The sequence below is a fragment of the Halichoerus grypus genome, chromosome 2 (genome assembly GCF_964656455.1).
Source record: "Halichoerus grypus chromosome 2, mHalGry1.hap1.1, whole genome shotgun sequence".
Taxonomy (NCBI): Eukaryota; Metazoa; Chordata; class Mammalia; order Carnivora; family Phocidae; genus Halichoerus; species Halichoerus grypus.
In genome coordinates, this window is record NC_135713.1 from 189,609,093 (window position 1) to 189,630,884 (window position 21,792).

At 43.5% G+C, this 21,792-nt stretch overlaps 1 protein-coding gene across 4 annotated transcripts in view; it reads right to left on the bottom strand.

Annotated features, from left to right (window-relative positions):
• The window catches only part of STAT3 (signal transducer and activator of transcription 3), a 70,254-nt gene that overhangs the window by 13,454 nt on the left and 35,008 nt on the right, over positions 1 to 21,792 (bottom strand). For all 4 annotated transcript variants that reach the window (XM_036095418.2, XM_078065749.1, XM_078065747.1 and 1 more), the window contains exons 2-11: positions 18,120 to 18,269; positions 16,676 to 16,820; positions 15,810 to 15,908; positions 7,949 to 8,044; positions 7,672 to 7,753; positions 7,376 to 7,470; positions 6,988 to 7,139; positions 4,594 to 4,752; positions 4,392 to 4,484; positions 3,482 to 3,541 (exon numbers count right to left, since the gene is read on the bottom strand). In XM_036095418.2, the coding sequence (XP_035951311.2) occupies positions 3,482 to 3,541; positions 4,392 to 4,484; positions 4,594 to 4,752; positions 6,988 to 7,139; positions 7,376 to 7,470; positions 7,672 to 7,753; positions 7,949 to 8,044; positions 15,810 to 15,908; positions 16,676 to 16,820; positions 18,120 to 18,247 (1,109 nt within the window). In that variant the 5' untranslated portion in view covers positions 18,248 to 18,269. The remainder of the gene's footprint in view (positions 1 to 3,481; positions 3,542 to 4,391; positions 4,485 to 4,593; positions 4,753 to 6,987; positions 7,140 to 7,375; positions 7,471 to 7,671; positions 7,754 to 7,948; positions 8,045 to 15,809; positions 15,909 to 16,675; positions 16,821 to 18,119; positions 18,270 to 21,792) is intronic.

Below are 21,792 nucleotides of genomic sequence, written 5' to 3' on the forward strand. Positions count from 1 at the left end.
CAGGAACTTGCCCTAACTCTGCATTTCCAGTTACACTGGGCTGCGAATTTCTTTTATTATTTAAGTCACACTGGGTTTTCTCTAAAGGTTTACTATTACCGGCAACTCAGATCATCCCATTTGATATTAGCTGGACATAGTCCTCCCAGCGTGTCCACTGTCTTTCAGCTCTATGTGTTTGAATGTATAGTTTTTTCTTTAGTCACATTTCTCAGTCTTCTCCTTTCTTCCTTTTTTATTTTAAGTACTGTTTTAAAAGTGCTTCTCCATTGCTATATATGCACTAATATAGCTACTATTTATTAAATAGAGCATTTTGTGGGGGTTTATAGATTAAAATTGATCAAATTTTAAACCATTCAGAAGATACCTTTCCATATATCACATTTTAAAACTTAAGAGTTCTTGTTACCAGGAAATTCTCCCTCATGTTTAATCTAGATTTCCTTTTTATTTTTTTAAGATTTTTATTTATTTGAGAGAGAGAGAGAGAACGAGCAGGGAGGAGGGGCAGAGGGAGAGAGGGATTTATTTGACAGAGAGAGACACAGCGAGAGAGGGAACACAAGCAGGGGGAGTGGGAGAGGGAGAAGCAGGCTTCCCGCCGAGCAGGGAGCCTGATGCGGGGCTCGATCCCAGGACCCTGGGATCATGACCTGAGCCGAAGGCAGACGCTTAACGACTGAGCCACCCAGGCGCCCCTCTAGATTTCCTTTTTAGAAAAAAAAAATGTTGTATTACAGCTTTGATATATAATTGATGAACAATAAAGTGCACTATTGAAAATGTATGTGGATAAGGTCTGACATATGTATACATGCTACACATACTGTGAAATCATCAGCACAAACCAGATAATGAACATACCCATCATCCCCAAAGTTTCCCCAGGCCCATTTGTAATCCATTCCCGAATCCCACACTCCACCCCACCTCTGTCCCCAGGCCACCACTGATCTGCTTTCAGTCACCATAGATTCATTTTCATTTCTAGAATTCTATATAAATGGAAACTGAAGCACCACTCTTTTTTTTTTTCTTGGTTTGGCTTCTTTCACTCAGTGTAATTATTTTGAGATTTCTTATGTGTTGCAGGTATTGATAATTCATTCCTCTTTATTGGTAAGTGATATTCCATTTATAGATATACCACAAATTATGATGCTCCAGTGGCACAACTGGTCAGTGCATGCTTATAGATATGCCACGAATTGTTTATTCATTCACCTATTAACGGACATTTGTGTACAGCCCTTTGTGTGCCTATATACTTTCATTTCTCTTGGGTTAATACCTCGGAGTGGAATGATAGGCTCCCAGGGTAGGTGCCCGTTTAACTTCATAGGAAACTGCCAAATTCTTTTCCAAAGTGGTTTTACCATTTTGCGATTTTACCATCATTATACTATATATACATTCACCTACGCTTTTAAGATGCATGAGTTTAAACATATAGATACCTCTGATGGTTAGCAAACAGTGAAACTCAAGTTTCTCATTCAAATCCTCCCCAAGAGCAGGTGTTCCCAAAACTACTTCCTGAATAATCCGTCCTTTACTCATTGATTATACAAACTTGAAGTCTATTTCTGGACTCAAGATTTTGTTTCAATGATCAATCAGTTTATTCCTGCCCTAGTAACACACTCATTTAGTAACTGAAACTCTACATTTTAATATCTGGCAGGGCATCTTCCCACACCACTCCCATTTATTTTTATTCACTAAAAAATTTTTTCTAGGGGCACCTGGGTGGCTCAGTTGGTTAAGCGACTGCCTTCAGCTCAGATCATGATCCCGGGGTCCTGGGATCGAGCCCCACGTCTGGCTCCTTGCTCAGTGGGGAGCCTGCTTCTCCCTCTCCCTCTACCTGCTACTCCGCCTGCTTATGTTCTCTCTCTTTCTGTCAAATAAATAAATAAATAAAAATTCTTTATTAAAAAAAAAAACTTATAAAAAATTTTTTTTTTGAAAGTGGAATGGTGGTTGCCAGGGGCTGGGAGGATAAGGAAACAGGGACTTGTTCAATGGATGTAAAGTTTCCATGTTGCAAGATGAATAAGTTCTAGAGATCTGTTGCACAACAATGTGAATATACGTAACACCATACACTTAAAAAATGAGTAAGATGGGCGCCTGGGTGGCTCAGTCGTTAAGCGTCTGCCTTCAGCTCAGGTCATGATCCCAGGGTCCTTGGATCAAGTCCCACATTGGACTCCCTGCTCGGCGGGAAGCCTGCTTCTCCCTCTCCCACTCCCCCTGCTTGTGTTCCCTCTCTCGCTGTCTCTCTCTCTGTTGAAAAATAAATAAAATCTTAAAAAAAAAAAAAAGAATAAGACGGTAAATTTTACGTTCAAAATCTTTACCGTAACTAAAGATAAGTAAACACATCCATTTTTTTTTTAAACTATCTTTGTGGGGCACCTGGGTGGCTCAGTCAGTTAAGCATCTGCCTTCAGCTCAGGTCATGATCCCAGGGTCCTGGGATCGAGCCCCACATCGGGCTCCCTGCTCAGTGGGGAGCCTGCTTCTCCCTTTCCCTCTGCCTCTCTCCCTGCTCGTGCTCCCTCTCTCTCTCAAATAAATAAAATCTAAAAAAACCCAAAAAACAAAAACTATCTTTGTTTATTTTTCTCATCTTAGCTACAACTTGAAGAGCAAGTAAAGAGATTCTGTTCACATTTTGCTTGGTGCCACGTTAACTGAGAAGAATCAACATATTTATAATAAAAGTCTGCAATCCAGGAATATGATTCATTTCATCACTTCTTACAATATCCCTTCTCATAAAATTTCATAATTTTCTTCAAATAGATCTTAAACATTTCTGTTAAGTTAATCACAATGTACTTTTTTACTTTTTTGCTTATTGTGAAATCATTTTTTTCTATTATAATTTCTGACTGGTTAATGCTAATATATGGTTGAAGTTATTAATTTTTGTTTATTTATTAAACCTACCATCTTCCTTAAGTCCCTTATTTTATTAGTAATTATTTTCCAGTTCACTCTCATGATAATTTCCAGATACTCATGTCACCAAAAATTAAGGATAATGTTCTTTTTTCAACTCTCTTCAAAGGGTATGTGCTTTTAATTTTTGAAAAGTACAGTCAAATTTTGAAAAGTGTGTATTCAATTATGTGGTGAAGTATGGAACAATGAAAAGCATCAATTTTTCCTATATAGCCAGGGTTTTACATGATATGCATAAATTACATTTATAGGTAAAAAATTAAAGAAAAAGGGGGACTGAAGGTCACAACAGCAATCACAACTCATATCTGTACCACCAGTTTTGTGGTTTTGTTCAGGCACGTAAATGACAATGCACTACAAGACTTTTGAAAACTTCTGTTCAAAAAATGAAGATCCCTGAATGGAGATAAAGTCTCTAAGTTCACATGGTATCTGTCCAAGTTCTCATTTCTGTCTCTCATTTGAAAAAAGGAAAAAAAGAGTTAAGATACAGAGTACTTACTTGTCAATGCACACTTTAATTTTAAGCTGATAATTTAACTCAGGGAATTTGACCAGCAATCTATTTCAAAAAAGGGGGAAAAAAAAGTTTTTGAGTAAAGAAAAAAATATCAGTTAAAAAAAAAAAAAAGGTCAGTAGGCTCCCCCAAGCAACTCCTACTTGAAGGAATATAAAATTCACAACGCTTCCTTTCTGAAAGGTGAATAAAGCACAATCCCAAATTTCTCTTCCTGCTAGTGCGTCTTTGACCTAAAGTTGAGTATCACCCCTTCAGGCCAAGAGGCACTGAAAGAAAGCCTAAGAACCTCGAACTTGGACAAAGTTGTGAGAGATTCACAAAAGGATAATAAAAGTCGTTTCATGAGAAATATTACGGGAATATGCGCTCTGCAGCTGGTATTCTTTCTGTTAAACCTGAAACCTAACACCAGGTTTCTGAGGGAAATTTCACTGCAGAAGGGCAAACCCCAACATACCTGCTCTGACTTGGGTGTGAAAGTCACACCCCGCCCTGCAAGGCCCACCACCCACCTGCTCCATGGCCTCTTAGCTTCTATATCTCGAAGCCTTACTCTTTCCCTTAAAATCCTTAGGGAAAAGTAGGCTCAAAGAACAGAAAATAACCAGCATTATCTTGCCTCTGTTGCAGGGCAGAAGGAGACACAAAGGCCTAAGACTATAGGGCTGAAATTATAGGAATTTGCCCAGGTAACCTCAAAAAGAGGTAACCATTCCTTGGCTTTTGACAGGAGAAATCAAGGAGCAAGCTGATATTATGCCAACAAATTCCATACGCACCATACTACTGCCTGTCATGCCTAGAAAGAACAACCCTGGCCACCTACTCTGCTCTCGTCCTAAGAGCGTCTCTCAATAAAATATCTACCAAAAGAGGAAGCGCGGGGCCCACCTGACTTTGGTAGTGAACTGGACTCCAGTCTTGATGACTAATGGCCGGTCGGGATGCATGGGCATGCAGGGCTGCCGCTCAACCACGAAGGCACTGAAAGCAAAGAGAGGGACAGCAGTCCACACACTTCTCGGTGAACTGGTCTTTGTCCTGTGCCTCTGAAGCGAGGGGATGAGGGAAAGGAACCAGAATTCTAAGTTACCTTTTCATTAAGTTTCTAAACAGCTCTACAATCCTCTCCTCCAGCATTGGCCGGTGCTGTACGATGGGATCCCCTTTGTAGGACACTTTTTGCTGCAACTCCTCCAGTTTCTTAATTTGTTGGCGGGTCTGAAGTTGAGATTCCGCTAATGAGGTTATCCTGCCAATAAATAAGAAAGCCACTAGTTACCTCAGTGAGTGCACACCAGTGGGCTGGAGAAGGGGCAGGGAACACCACAGATGTAAACACCACCATGTAGTCCCCTAAAATAAGAAAGGGGAATTTTTTTTTTATTGTGGTAAAATATACATTATGTAAAACTGATCATTTGTAAGTATATAATTCAGTGGTATTAAATAAGAAAAAGTGGGGGGTGCCAGGCTGGCTCAGTTGGTTAAGCGACTGCCTTCGGTTCAGGTCATGATCCCGGGGTTCTGGGATCAAGTCCCACTTCGGGCTCCCCCTGCTCTACGGGGAGCCTGCTTCTCCCTCTCCCTCTGCCTGCCACTCCCCCTGCTTGTGCTCTCTCTCTCTCTGCCAAATAAATAAAATCTTTAAAAAAAAAAATAAGAAAAAGGGAATCTATTTTGTTTTTTAAAAATAGTCCCTTCCAGAACTTAACATTCAAAGAGAGAGCTAGGCATAGAGGAAAAAGTGTTAAAACTTATACCCCAAAGAAGGGACTGGGTGGCTTAGTTGGTTAAGCATCTGACTTCGGCTCAGGTCATGATCTCAGAGTCCTGGGATGGAGTCTTGCATTGCACTCCCTGATCAGCAGGGAGTCTGCTTCTCCCTCTCCCTCTGCTCCTCACCCCCCAACAAATAAATAAAATCTTAAAAAAAAAAAAAAGAATGTATTTTTAAAAAAGCACTTAAAACTGCTTTCAGTGAATTAACAAAATTCAGGGTTAGTGAGGATGTGAACAAATAGGCTTTCTCATGTAGGGCCGTCCTAAATTTCCAATTTCATGCTCTACATGCTGGGTGCTCCTTTATGTCAAGTTTCTTATAGTTTAAGCCGGTGCGTCATGGGCATTGGTTGGGCTTTGCACGGCAAGGATGCTCACTAAGGACCTGCTGCGTGAATGAAAGCAAAAGAGCAGATAAAGAATGATCCCATTGATGTGAAAATGTAGAGATGACGATGTTTTTTTTTTTTAAAGATTAATTTATTTGAGAGAGAGAGAGAGAGAGAGTGCACATGCATTGGGGGTGAGGGGGGCAGAAGGACAGGGACAAGCAGACTCAGCACTGAGCACACAGCCCAACATGTGGCTTGATCTCATGACCCTGAGATCAGGACCTGAACCGAAATCAAGAGTCAGACGCTTAACCAACTGAGCCACCCAGGCACCCCTAGAGATGACGATCTTTATGTACATATGTACAAGAGCCGATGGCTAGAGGGATGGCCATCGAAATTCTAGCTGTAGGGACCTCTGAATGATTGGTTTTTAAAAGACTTTTCTTCTCTTTATTAATTTTCTGTGTATGAACTTTTTTCCCTTATAAAAAGCATGTGTCATTTTAGATTATTAAAATAACTAAAATTCAAACTTTGGTCTGTGCTACGTAGTTAAACCAAAAGCTTTATTTAAATTATTAAGTAAAACAGGGGCGCCTGGGTGGCTCAGTCAGTTGGGTGTCCGACTCGTGGTTTCGGCTCAGGTTGTAATCGTGCAGGCAGGGGGCTCTGCACTCAGCATGGAGTCGGCTTCGCATTCCCTCTCTCCCTCTTCCTCTGCCATTCCCTCCATGTGCTCGCTCACTCGCTCTCTCTCTCTCAAATAAATAAAACATATTTAAAATATAGCAACATAAACAAAATTTTATTAAAAAATTGTCCAAATAAAGTAAAACTCTTCAGACTTTAAATCTTAGACTTGTTTTTTCTTAAGATTTTATTTATTTATTTCAGAGAGAGAGAGTGTGAGCGCACAAAAGCAGGGGGAGGGGCAGAGGGAGAAGGAGAGACAGAAGCAGACGCCCCACCGAGTAGGGAGCCCAACTCGGGCCTGGATCCCCGGACCCTGCGATCAGGACCTGAGCCAAAGGCAGACCCTTCACTGACTGAGCCACCCGGGCGCCCCTAGGCTTAATGTGAGTACATCAAAGTCTGCATCTGTGGGATGGAGTCCAACTCCTGAGCCTGCCGTTATGACCGTAATTTTATTTTACTTTTTTAATTTTTTATTGTTATGTTAATCCCCATACATTACATCATTAGTTTTAGATATAGTGTTCCATGATTCATTGTTTGTGCATAACACCCAGTGCTCCATGCAGAACGTGCCCTCCTCAATACCCATCACCAGGCTAACCCATCCTCCCAATGACCGTAATTTTAGCACAGCATTCTAGAAAGAAAGGAAACTCTCCTCCGTCATCTTTTACCAGTTTTCTAGGCGATCTAGGCAGATGTTGGGAGGGCCTCCAATGCACGCAATCTGCTGCCGCCTCTTCCAGTCAGCCAGCTCTTCGTCCGTGAGCGTTTTCTGCACATACTCCATCGCTGACAACAGCCCCGCCAACTCACTCACGATGCTCTGGTTGGAAACCCAAACAAAGTCAGAAAACATTTCCTCAGACCGTCTCTAACCACACTCTTAAGTCAATTCCAGAGAAGGAACTTATTAGACGCCAGGCAAGTTCTGCCACGAGACGCGGCGACCGGGCGGGGGAGGGGGGGGGCGGGCAAGGGAGGGGGAGGGGAGGGGGGGCGGGCAGGGGAGGGAGAGGGGAGGGGGAGGGGCGGGCAGGGGAGGCGGTCGGATGCTCTTACGCGCCGCATCTGGTCCAGCGCGGTGAGCATCTGCTCCAGCTGCTGCATCTTCTGCCTGGTCACTGACTGGTTGTTCCCATTCAGATCCTGCATGTCTGTGGGCGAAGGAAAACCCCCTTGACCCGACGGAATACTCGGATCCTTAACGGCTGCGCTCGCGTAAGCACCAGGAGCCCCCGTGCACCACCTCGGCCCCCGCCACAAACTCGGAGCGGACGCGAGATACGCAAGTCCGGGAACTCAGGGAACAACCTCACTTTCTACAGCAGATTTTAATGTCTCTAATAGTCACTTGCCTCCTTGACTCTTGAGGGTTTTATAGTTGAAATCAAAGTCATCCTGGAGATTCTCGACCACTTTCATTTTCTGTTCTAGATCCTGTTTAAAATACCAACACACAAACCAAACCAAACCAAAACAAAACAAAAAGACAGAAGTGAGCAAGATTTTCCTGGGAGGAGGGAAAGGAAAGTTTCTGAGAATTAAAATGAAGCCAAAACCTCAAAAAAGACACACACAGGACCCACAGGCAATGTCCCCAAGGAAAGGCTTCCTGCCCAAGACTTGCTTCACCTGTACTCGCTTGCGAACATCCTGTAGGTGCTGCTCCAGCATCTGCTGCTTCTCCGTCACCACGGCGGCTGTGGGGTGGTTGGCCTGGCCCCCTTGCTGCCGGAAAAGGGCATCAACACACATGTGAACGCAGGAAATACGGGGAGAAAAATACTTCTGTCCAGTTGCCATCCCAGCCACCACCCTTTCTGTTTGGCTGAGGTGCTGCTGCCACTGGGCGGGGAATGGAAACAGAGGCAGCGTCCCGGGCGCCGTCAGCATGGTGCAAGGACCCTCTCCCCAGGTTTGGCCTGTGCCCTTGCCTTTTTACCTTAGGCCAACTCTAAAGCCACTCTGGGTTGCACTAGGGGACCACATGGGGAGCTAAGACATGGTCCCCACCTTCGAAAACCTCATTCTAGGTTAAGTACGTTAAAAAATTTCAGAACTGGGGCGCCTGGGTGGCTCAGTTGGTTAAGGTCTTCCAGCTCAGGTCACGATCACCAGGTCCTGGGATCGAGCCCCGCATTGGGCTCCCTGCTCAGCAGAAGCCTGCTTCTCCCTCTCCCACTCCCCCTGCTTGTGTTCCCTCTCTCGCTGTGTCTCTCTCTGTCAAATAAATAAATAAGATCTTTAAAAAAAATTTTTCAGAACAGTTATGACAGCAGATCTTGGATGCCTATTTAGTGTAGGTGGTAGCCAACACATTTCTGTGGTGTAATAAAAAACCACTGTCCCAGAGGTGAAATGCCATAAGAAGAGAGAACACCTCACGGGAGAAGGGGAGGCTGGTACCTTGAAAAGGTCAAATAGCACATGAAATGTGAACATGGTAAACTTTGTCAAAGCAGTAGGATATCTGGGGCACGTGGCTGCCTTAAGTGGAGGAGCTTCTGGCTCTTGATCTCAGGGTGGTGGGTTCAAGCCCCACACTGGGTACAGATTACTTAGAATGAATAAATCAATAAAAACTTCAAAAAAAAAAAAAAGGAATAAGATACCTGACCCCCCAAAAAGACCACACAGGGGTCCCTGGGTGGCTCAGTCTGATAAGCGGCCAACTCTTGATTTCAGCTCAGGTCATGATCGCAGGGTCGTGGGATCGAGCCCCACGTCGGGCTCTGTGCTCAGTGGGAATGTGCTAGAGATTCTCTCCCTCTCCTGCTGTCCCTCCCCCTGCTTAAGTGCTTACCCTCTCTCTCTCAAAAAAATAAATAAATCTTTTTATTTTATTTTTTAAAGATTTTATTTATTTATTAGAGAGAGAGAGAGAACACAAGCAGGGAGGAGGGGCAGAGGGAGAAGGAGAAGCAAGCCCGACTTCCTGCTGAGCAAGGAGCCTGACATCATGACCTGAGCCGAAAGCAACACAACCGAATGAGCCACCTGAGTGCCCCTAAATAAATCTTTTAAAAAGAAAAAAGCTGCAGTGATCAAGACAGTGAATATTGGTACAGGACTGAGGTATCAACCAATGGAACAAAACTGAGAGTCCAGGAAAGACATCATAGAACCAGTTTTCCAAACTAGAAATTCTCAGGCTCAAAGACAGACTTCACACTGAGTCACCAAATCCTCCTGGCTCAGTGCTCCATAATCGCGCAAATAGATCTCTAGTTCCACTGGCTCAGCTCAAGCCCCAACTATTGATCTCTTTGCCTCTAGTCTCTCTCATTTCCAATCTGTTCCCTACACTGCTACCAGGAGTCTCCGAAATAGACCCAAACATGCCAGCTCTATGGAGACCCATTCTCTCCCTTTCCGGCGGTCCCCATCCAAGTCCACAGAACACAAACCTCCCTGAGAAGTTTAGGGAAGCCAACCACCACCCCGATTTATTCTCTTCACAGGGGGAGTGACTCATCTGATCGGTGAGATTAAGAGAAAGACTCTGCATGCACAGATCTTCGAAGAACCCAGCACTTTAGCTGGTGCCTCTCTCCTCCACCTCTGCCTTCCTGGGGCACACCCAGGGCAGGAGTGAGGGCCTCGTTTCTAGAAGCACTTCTAGAGGCTGCTCGCTCTGTGTTCAGTGGGCATTCATCTCTGGTCTCTGAAGCTCCATATGGACGGCTGGGGACGTGTTGCTCTGCAAACCCAATCTCTCCACCCCCAGACCTAACACAGGGGCAGGCATCAGAAATCCCCAATGGTTCCCTGCCCAAACCATGTTTTCCAGTCTTGTTTTACCAACAATACAGCTGACAGTTTACTGTTTTCGACTGCTATGTCTATTTCTAAATTGGTATTGCACTTAAAGGGGAACAGACCTGGTTCACTGCCACCCACAAAAGCCCGCCTCTAGTACCTTTGTAAAAACCTACTGGCTCCCACTGCTCCCAGGGATATACATCTCAACCCAGCACCGACCGATGCTTCACGCAATCTGATGACAAGTGAAGCCTTCCTCCCTGTGTTCCAGTCACCCCCAGACTACCCACTCTTCCCCACATATAGCGTGCTCCCCACACACCGTCCACTCAGCCTGGCATGTGCTTCTGCCCGAGCACAGCCCAACTCCTTCACCTTCAAACTCAGTGCAACCGTTAGCTCTCCTGTAAAACCTTATTCAACTTCTGTAGGCAAAATTATTCACATCTTCCTCTGTGTTTCTCTCACTTTGAGTGTATACCTATCATCCCAACTAGACTGGCAGCCCTGCTTGGCAGGGCTCACATCTACTTGTCTTCCTAGCTCCTGGTGCTCGACCCATAAACACTTAAGAATATGCCAGAAGGGGCGCCTGGGTGGCTCAGTCGTCAAGCATCTGCCTTCGGTTCAGGTCATGATCCCAGGGTCCTGGGATCGAGCCCTGCATCGGGCTCCCCGCTCTGCGGGAAGCCTGCTTCTCCCTCTCCCTCTCCCCCTGCTTGTGTTCCCTCTCTCGCTGTGTCTCTTTCTGTCAAATAAATAAATAAAATCTTAAAAAAAAAAAAAAGAATATGCCAGATGATGTAAACAGAGAAAATAACAGAAAGGCCTGAGTTGAGGCCTCAAGGATCCAATTTGTAGCTCTAGATCAAGGGCCACAAACTTTCCCTATAAAGGCCAGGTGGTAAATATTTTTGGCTTTGTGGGTCATCCAGTCTCTGTTGTAAATACTCAGCTCTGTCATTGCAGCACGCAAGCAACCACAGACAACATGTACATAAAGGGGTGGGGCTGTGTTCCCCAAAACTTCATTTACAAAAAGGCATGGCAAGCTGGACTGGGGCCACAGGGACTGTTTGCCAACCCCAGATCTATATGATTGGGAATATCTGTAGGGCACTTACTGCTCCTTTGTCTCTTGTTATAAATTTGGGAGCCTCTACCCCAATTGGCTTAAATCGAATATTTTTATCTTATGGGACAGGATGAACACATTATGGTTCTCCAGGACAGAAAACTCCAGTGATGCAGGGGGGAGTGCCTCTCTGCTAACCTCCCCGTCTCCAGTGTCTCAAACAGTGAGTGTTCTCAGTTCCCCCCCGCCCATATCTGAGCACATCAGTGCTCTGCTCAAAGTTCCTCAGTGGGTTCTCATTTCTTACAGTCGTGGTGACGGGGACGATGATGTGACAGTGATCGTGACAGCAGGAGCAGAGAGCAGTTAATGTTTACTTGGCAGGTACGTGGCAGGCACTGAAGTATGTACTGTCATCATTCCCATGGGAGGCACATTCCCACAGCCTGAGGTTACACAGCAAGGGGCACAGCTATGAGGCTCAAACCCAGGCAGTCCGGCCCCCAGACCCTTGTGGTAAACGGCTCTTCCAAAGCCCAGCTGCTGGGCATGACTAACTAAAGAGGTGTTCACAAATAGGGCCCTGGACCTTTCCTTATCCAACCAGATGAGTAAGTTTTCCACAACTCCTCCCAACAATATATGCGTTAATGTTTCCCTGTCTGAACACGATCTTTTCTCTGCCTGGCGTGCTCTCTCATCAGCCTGGTGTACTTGTCGTCAGCCTTAAGTCTTGGCTCGAACACAATCTCTCTCTCTGTGATACTTTCCTGACTCCCTCAGTTAGACTTAGATGTCCTTTCTTTTATGTTCCTGCTACATCTTTGTCTTGTAAGGGAAAAAACTGTACACTGCTATTCATAGCAGCATTATTCACAATAGCCAAAAGGTGGATGCCACCCAAGTGTCCCTCAACAGATGAAGGCGTAAACAAAATGTGGTCTATGTACCACAATAATGTACAACATTATTCAGCTTTTGAAAGGCAGGAAATTCTGACACGTGTTACAACAAGGATGAACTGTAAAGAATTACGGTATGCGAAGTGAGCCAGGCACAAAAATACAGTGTATGAGTTCCTTCTATGAGTTTCCAAATTCACAGAGACAGAAAGGAGAGTGGTGGTTGCCGGGGGCTGCGGTGAGAAAGGAACGAAGAATTGCTGTTTAATGGGTCTAGATTTTAGTTTTGTAAGATGAAAAGAGTTCTGGAGATGGTTGCACAACAACATTAACTGAGCTCAACACTACTGAACTGTACACTTAAAAGTGGTTCAGATGAGGACACCTGGGTGGCTCAATCATTAAGCGTCTGCCCGCATCATTAAGCGTCTGCCTGCATTGGGCTCCCCGCTCAGAGGGAAGCAGGCTTCTCCCTCTGCCTCTGCCGCTCCCTCGCCTCCACTCATGCTCTCTCTCACTCTCGCGCTCTCTCTCAAATAAATAAATAAAATCTTTAAAAAAAAAGGTTCAGATGGTAAATTTTATGTTGCGTGTACTTTAGCATGATTTTTTTTTTTAAGTGGGGTGGGGGAAGAAAAAAAAGTCTCTGATTATAGTAAAGAAAATAAAATCCCCTTAGAGAAAGTAAAAAAAGTCTCCTATAACTAACCACTGTGATGAGTCGGTATATAACCTTCCAGACATTTTATCACGTATACCAATAATATATGCATATTGAATACAAGTGTTTTTACTATTATGAATCAGATCTTTTCTTCCCTGACATTTTCTAACAGGTTATTGTTGCTATTTTTTTTTTTTAATTTTTTTTTTTAAGATTTTATTTATTTGCGAGAGAGAGAACGAGAGACAGAGAGCATGAGAGGGAGTGAGAGGGAGGAGGGTCAGAGGGAGAAGCAGACTCCCTGCCGAGCAGGGAGCCCGATGTGGGACTCGATCCCGGGACTCCAGGATCATGACCTGAGCCGAAGGCAGTTGCTTAACCAACTGAGCCACCCAGGCGCCCTATTGTTGCTATTATAGAAGAGAACTACATAAGATTCTTAAAATATTTATCTTGAATGCAATCATCTTTCTGAACTCTTGTTAGTGCCAACAGTTTTTTTTTAAATTATTTCTCTTGGATCTTATAGGAAGACCTATCTATCTATAAATAATGACAATTTTGTCTCTAGCTTTCCAACATTTACACCCCCATTCCTTTTTCTGTCTTATTGTATTGGCTGGATCCTTCATAAAAATATCAATGGGGGTGCCTGGGTGGCTCAGTCGGTTAAGCATCTGCCTTCGGCTCAGGTAATGATTTCAGGGTCCTGGGTTCGAGCCCCATATCAGGCTCCCTGCTCAGCGGGGAGTCTGCTTCGCCTGCCACTCCCCCTGCTTGTGCTGTCAAATAAATAAGTAAAATCTTAAAAAAAAAAAAAAAAATCAATGGCAGGAGGCATCCTCAATCTTGTAACTTTTTTTTTTTAAGATTTATTTATTTGAGAGAGAGAGACACACACACAGACAGAAAGAGGGAGTAGGCAGAGGGAGAGAATCTTCAAGCAGACTCCCTGTGGAGGAGGGAGCCTAACACTGGGCTCGATCTCTTGACCCATGAGATCATGACCCGAGTAGAGACCAACAGTCGGATGCTTAGCTGACTGCCACCCAGGCGACCCTTATAACAATTTTTAATGAGAATATTTTAGTATTTAGTGTTTTACCATTGTGCATACTGTTCCATTTGGTTTCTGGCAAATATTCTTTATTGTATTAAGAAGGCTCTGACAAATATTCTTTACTGTGTTAAGAAATTCTTATTTTTATCTAGAACGGACACTAAATTTTGTTGTCTAACAGAAATACAGTTTTTCTTATTTAACTTAATGAGTTACATTGATAGAATTCCTAATGTTGAGCCATCCTTGCATCCCAAGAATATAAGCCATGCTTGGTACACTAAGCAGGATACCAAAATCCTAACCATTTTCTTTACTTACACTGTCTTTTTAAGGTTTTGATATTAGGATTATTCCAGCCTTATAAAATAAGCTGGAAACGTCTCCTTTATTTCTATACTTTGGAAGAGTTTAAATGATAATAGAACAATCTATTCCATGGAAGTTTGTTAAAACTTTTAAACCATCAGGCCTATTGGCTTTTTTGATGGATAGGGAGTGTACACTTTTTTTTAAGTCTTTTTCAATATATTTTCATGGTCTTTGATCTATTTAAGTTTTCTTCTTTTTTTAGTATATTTTAATTTTGTTATTTTATTGCATTATGAAGTTGTTTGATTTTTCTGTTTCTCCCGGACCACAACCTCCTCTAAAGCAGGGGGTCATAACTAGCATAACACAGTAGGATATGTACACACATACACACATAATAAATCAGATGTTACAGATATATTAGATATTCTAGATGTTCTAGATAGATATGTTTATCATGTATCAATACAAGTGATATGTCTTTCATATATCAACATAAGTGATGAGACCAGTAGCACGGAACTGTTCCTCAATGGGCCAGTTAGTGTCATGTTATCTCCCTTCCCTAAGCTAACTGTATCTCTAGCTCTAGTGAGTGTATTCTCAAACTTAACCCCAAAAGAGAAATGCATATGAACCTGAATGATTCAACCCCAAAGCATCTCCAAGGTGGCACCCAAGAAGAGTACATTATCATATCCCACTGGTGCAAATGTGAACTGTTACAGCCTTTGGGGAAAGGAATCTAGATCTATAAAATTAAAATATATAAACCCTTTGACCTAGCGATTCCATGCCTAGAAATCTATCATAGAGAAATCAAAGCACAAATATATAAAGTTGTAAAGGGAGACATTGCAGTAGTGTTTATAAGGGGGAAAAAAAAAAAACCAACCCAGAATGAAGCAAATGTCTATCAAAGAAAGAATAATTGAATACATTACAGCAAATCCACACCACAGAATATTATGCAGCAAATAAAGAAAATGACTTAGCTTTATACTACTTGACTTAGAAGGATTTACATGATATAATATTAAATGAAAAAAGCAAGATGCAGACAAGTACACCCATTTAAATATGGTGTGTGTGTGTGTGTGTGTGTGTGTGTGTGTGTGTGTGTATTTTCTGTAGTTTATATGAGCCTGGAGAAAGGTATGGAAGGATATGCACCAGACTATTCATGTTGGTTTCCTGGGAAGAGTTAATAAAGAGAGGGAGTGACATTTCAGATTTTTGTAAAACTTTGTTCTCTATAATATGGTATCAAATTTGAATTTTTTTTATTTTATTTATTTATTTATTTATTTTTAAAGATTTTATTTATTTTTATTTGAGAGAGAGAGAATGAGAGAGAGCGAGTACATGAGAGGGGGGAGGGTCAGAGGGAGAAGCAGACTCCCCGCCGAGCAGGGAGCCCGATGCGGGACTCGATCCAGGGACTCCAGGATCATGACCTGAGCCGAAGGCAGTCGCTTAACCAACTGAGCCACCCAGGCGCCCAAATTTGAATTTTTTTTAAAGGAGAGTGCATTATGTACTCAAGAAAAACAAAACAAAACAATTCTTTTCATTGTTTAAAAGAAAAAAACCCCAAACATCCACTTCTACCACAGAGGTCGGTGCACACCCTAATGACCATGTAAGAGCAAGCACCTCTCTGGACACAAGAAGGAAAGTGCGTCTTCAGTGGTGCTTTGTTTCTTCCCATGTCTCACCTGGGCTGCAGTGGCTGCAGTTTGGAGCAGGCGGGACTCTTCCCACAGGCACCGGGCCACGATTCGGGCAATCTCCATTGGCTTCTCCAGATATCTGCTCTATAAGTTGGAGAGAGAGAATGAAAAGTAGCAGTAGACTAAGGAGACGTGGACCCAGAGTATTACATCTACTACATGAAACAATAAAACGAGGGCCTCAGAGCCTGGCTACCACCAGTGGGAGATGGAGGGGAGAACAGAAAAAAGACAGTCACATGAGCTGTACTTCTGTGACAGAAGGCAACGTTAGTCTGAGTCTTTGGACAGTATGTTATCCTTACATGCAGGTGACAGACCTTGTCCCAGAGTATCCAATTACGGTCAAACATTTAACATTCAAAAATAAGTCATCTGGGGCATCTGGGTGGCTCAGTCAGTTGGGCGTCTGACTCTTGATTTCGGCTCAGGTCATGATCTCAGGGTCGTGAGATCGAGTCCCAAGTCAGGCTCCGTGCTGGGTGTGGAGCCTGCTTAAGATTCTTTCTCTCTCCCTCTGCCCCTTCCACCCCCCTTCCTTTCTAAAAAAATAAAAATAAAAACAGCAAAATAAGTCATCTTCCTATGAAACCACTAGTTCTGATCATGTTATTAACATGCTAACGTAGTATGATTAATGTAACAATTATGTGATTACTCCAGTGGACAAAAGAAGTGGATTTCAGATAATGATGCTCAAGGATGGGTATGCAGAGGTTTGAGGAAGGGCTAATAATTTCTCCTTTGACTTAAAGTACAAGATAGGATCTCATTACCTAGGCAAGTGAGAAAAGAAACACTTCCTGGACAGAAAGCTAACACCCTCCTCTGCAGGGGCAGTCTCTTCCCACCTGAAGGAACTGCTTGATCCTCCGCAGATTGTGCTGATAGAGGACATTTGACTCCTGTAGGAAACGGCTGTACTGCTGGTCGATCTCACCCAAGAGATTATGAAACACCAAAGTCGCATGGGATTCTTTGCTGGCCGCATATGCCCTAGGAAAAGGAAGAAGGATACAGAACGATTCTGAAACCTACATACATCCGCATACGCGCACACGCACGAGTAGAAATCACCATCAAGGAGGGAAGAAAACAAGACAAACCTGATGCTTTAACCCACCCATCACTTTAGATTCACCTTCCTCAGCAATAAGAAATATCATGAATTCAATGATTATTAACAATTATTCCAGATACTATTAGCCACTGCCACAGTCTATACTTATAAAATATTCAAGTGAAGCGGACAGACATGCTGTTTTGCTTTTAAAGTCTCAGTCAGTTCTGCAGTCAGATTATTAGTAGCAAATAAGCAAACCCAGGCTGGGATGGCCCATCTCCATCATCTCTGACTCACCTCCCTGGCCCCTTACCAAATTCTAGAAAAACTAGGTCATAGGCCTGCATTAAATGAAAATTAATAGGTGATCTGAACACATTAAAATGAAGGGAAAAAAGGGGCACTCTTGGTTTCGACTCTTGGTTTCAACTCAGCTCATGATCCCAGGGTTGTGAGATGGAGCCCATGTCAGTTCCAAACTGGGCGTGGAGCCTGCTTAAGATTCTCTCTCTCCCTCTCCCTCTGCCCGTTCCCTGCTCTCTCTCTCTAAGAAAGAAGGGGAAAAAGTGAAGGAAATGGTCCTTGGAATTCTGGGCCATTATCTCCTCTACGAACGAGTCTATTTCTCTTACTCTGTGTCTCCTTCCTTTAATTAAAGGGAGATCAGAATTATGGACCCAAATCTCTACCCATGAGAGAACTCTGATTAAGATAAAAAATATTTGTAGCACATCCCTGGAGTGTCAGAACACACAGAGGATGTCGCCAAGGAAATGAGATCCAAATCAGCCTTCAAAACATCTACCACCGGGGCGCCTGGGTGGCTCAGTCGTTAAGCGTCTGCCTTCGGCTCAGGTCATGATCCCGGGGTCCTGGGATCAAGCCCCGCATCGGGCTCCCTGATCAGCGGGAAGCCTGCTTCTCCCTTTCCCACTCCCCCTGCTTGTGTTCCTGCTCTTGCTATTTCTGTCTCTGTCAAAACAAAGACAAATATCTACCACCAAGCAGGCTGCTGTTCCAGGTGCCAAAAGACAGCTGCCCGCACACACTTCTAATGTAGAAAGCGTTTTCATGAGACTGAGAGTACCTCTTTATCTCCTGATCTCTTTCACCCCATCACCTATACCCATAAGTTTTTTGATGAAATAGCATAGAGTTAAGCTAGAACAGGTTATGTCTCTTGACTTAAACCAAAACCTGACACTTTGGGGAGTTTCTCAGGAAGGACTTACCAGTCTTGACTCTCAATCCAAGGGGCCAGAAACTGCCGCAGCTCCATCGGGAAGCTGTCACTATACAGCTGATGAAGCTGCTCCAGGTACCGCGTGTCGAGCTGCTGTAGCTGATTCCATTGGGCCATCCTGTGGCAATCGGGGTCCCAACTGCAAACCAAAGTGTCCATATGGTCACTGTGAGCCTTAGTAGGAGGAAACAACCTACAAACATCCCATCTACCCAACACAGGCATCAGGTCTGTGATTAGGGATAAAAGATGCTTTGGACAGGATCCTGCGTGTTTCTCCCAGTTGACAACAATACAGACACATCCACAGTCTCTGCCTCTGGAAGCACATCCCAGCTTCTCCTACACTGGGATGCCAATGTGGGCGTGGCATCTGCCAAGTTCCAGGATCCATTATCTACCAGATGTATGTGAAGTTGAAAAATAACTTCCAGAGTTCCATTTCCTCATCTATAAAACAGAGATCATTCCCACCTCTCGTGGCTGTTGAGGTTATTTGTAAAGAACTCAGCACAGTACATGGCATACAACAGATGCTCAACAAATGTCAGCTCCTTTCTTTCCACCCTACCCCCCTTCTAAGAGGGTGAACTGGAAGGTATAGATAACAAACCTAAAGTAAGACCAAAAGGTGGGATGTGACTGTTTAGGGAAGACAGAGCTAATTCTAAGAATACAGGTTTAAAAGTATAAGCAAGGACCTGCCTGGGATTCTCCCACTCAATGAAAAGCAATTTTGTTTTTAAAAGTTCTCAGTTGGGGGCGCCTGGGTGGCTCAGTCGTTAAGCGTCTGCCTTGGGCTCAGGTCATGATCCCAGGGTCCTGGGATCGAGCCCCACATCGGGCTCCCTGCTCGGTGGGAAGCCTGCTCTCCCTCTCCCACTCCCGCTGCTTGTGTTCCTGCTCTCGCTATCTCTGTCTCTGTCAAATAAATAAATAAAATCTTTAAAAATAAATAAATAAATAAAAGTTCTCAGTTGGGGGGGTGCCTGGGTGGCTCAGTCATTAAGCATCTGCCTTCGGCTCAGGTCATGATCCCATGCTCTTGGGATCGAGCCCCACATCGGGCTCCCTGCTCAGCGGAAAGCCTGCTTCTCCCTCTCCTACTCCCCCTGCTTGTGTTCCCTCTCTCACATGTCTCCCTCTCTCTGTCAAATAAATAAATAAATAAATCTATCTTTAAAAGTTCTCAGTTGGGGATGAGAAAGAAGAGAAGCTAAATACCAGTCATACGAGTTGTCCTGAAGCTCACAAATACCCCAGAGAAATGCTGGTTTCTCTGATCATCTTTCCTCTTCTTTCGGAATAGCTTGGTCACAGAAATACCAATACAGACCAAGCAATCGGAAGAAGTTGTCAAAATAACTAAGAGTAATAGTCAAAGACTAATATATGTACAGATCAAAGTATCCAGAGATGATTCTCTGGGATTGTGAGAACACTGAATGAAAGACTGAATGCACACAAACTCGTACACTTATCTACAGTTCTTGATCTATTTCTCAGAGAAGGTGCGAAGAAGCACCCTCATAACTGCTCCTTTCATAAAAAGTATGGAGCAAACTGGTGACAAAACCAGCAGGTCTTCTGTTCTCAAAGCGGCAAGTGTAATGGTAGCTAAGTGGTTCAGGATCAGGTTTTCGTACAGAACCCTGTGTTGTAGTTCTCCCTCGTCTTCCGCGGGGACACACACGGAAGACCCCGCCTGTCACTGCAAAGGTGCCATCACCTGGCCGAGCTCTCACGCACACGTTCAGGAAGGCACAGGCAATACCTTCCCAGTGGTCTTTTACACCGAATAATGAACAACCTAAGGCAGCAACTATCCAACAGAGATGTAATGCAAGCCACGTACAGAATCTTAAATTTTCAAGTAGCCATATTAAAAAACTAAAAGGAAACAAGTAAATTAATTTTAATGATATATTTTACCTAACCTAATATATCTAAAAATGGGGCACCTGGCTGGCTCAGTCAGTAGAGCATGCAATTCTTGATCTCGGGTTCACGAGTTCAAGCCCCACATGGGGCATGGAGCTTACTTTAAAAAATAATAATAAAATAAAGCTTAAAATACTTAAATATAATGTTATCTCCTCAACATGTAATTGCACAAAAATTAATGAGATACTTTACATTCTTCTTTTGGTACTAAGTTCTCTAAATCCAGTGTGCACTTTTACACTTACAACACAGATCTGAGGTATTTCCCTCCTCATGGGCTTAAATTGCACTGGTGAAAAAGTTCAATAAAGTTGGGTGCCCGGGTGGCTCAGCTGGTTAAGCATCTGCCTTCGGCTCAGGTCATGATGCGGGGGTCCTGGGATCGAGTCCCACATCAGGCTCCCTGCTCTGAGGTGAGTCTGCTTCTCCCTCTGCCCCTCTCCCCACTCGTGCACTCTCTCTCTCTCAAATAAATAAATAAAATCTTTTTTAAAAGTCCAATAAAGCAAAGAAATGAGAATGTCAGAATGAGGTATTTGCCCCCCTCAGACCAATATGTTTCCATAAATAAACTAAACCTTCCAACATTAGAGGTGGTGCTTGGGATTTTTTTTTAAAACAACGTCTTCCTTCCTCTTAGGCACCTCCCAAACATTTTCAGCTACCACAACTTTGCTGTTGCCCCTGTCCTCACTACCCCCAAGACCAACCTGCCCCAGGACAGATGCTGCTTGGGCAGTGAGTGGTACATGTATACTAAACACTGGCTGGAATGAAAGTGGTAGCTGAGGCATTATAACCATGGTGTGTATTACCTCAATAAGAAATCAAAGGCTGGGACGCCTGGGTGGCTCAGTTGGTTGAGAGTCTGCCTTCAGCTTGGGTCATGATCCCAGGATCCTGGGATTGAGTACTACATCGGGCTCCTTGCTCAGCAGGGAGCCTGCTTCTCCCTCTCCCTCTGCCTGCCGCCCCCCACCCCCATTTGTGCTCTCCTCTCTCTCTCTGACAAATAAATAAATAAAATCTTAAAAAAAAAATCAAAGGCCACTAGAACTCTCTTACAATATGCACATTAAGGCCAAGTTAAAATCTGCCTCAAGGCTAGAAGTATGAAGATCCACCTTACGTTTCTCAGGATGTGATCTACATAGAAATCTATATAACGTGTCAATGTATTTAGATGCTACTGCATACAAATGTGCCCAAACTTTAGACCTACATAATTCAACATGGTAATCACTAGCCATATGTGAATACTGAGCACTTGAAATATGGCTGGTTCAAACTGAGACATGCTGTTAAGTGTAAAGTATACACTGGATTTTGAAGACTTAGCACACACAAAAAAAGAATGTAAAATATCTCATTAACATTGAAACGATAATATCTTAGATATATTGAGTTAAATAAAATATATTATTCAAATTAATTTCACTCAATTCTTTTTACTTCTAATGTGGCTACTAGAAAATTTAACATTACGTATGTGACTTGCTTTCTGTTTTTATTGGACACTGCCTCTCTTATGTAACCAAAAGCTATGATTCTCCTAATAAAGGATTTAAAGAAAGAGATACCTACTTTTTTTTTTTTAAGTACACTCTCTACCTGCAATGTGGGGCTCAAACTCACAACCCCAAGATCAAGAGTCACGTGGTCCACCAACAGCCGGCCAGGCATCCCTAGACACGTACTTTTTATAATAAAGTCCAGTG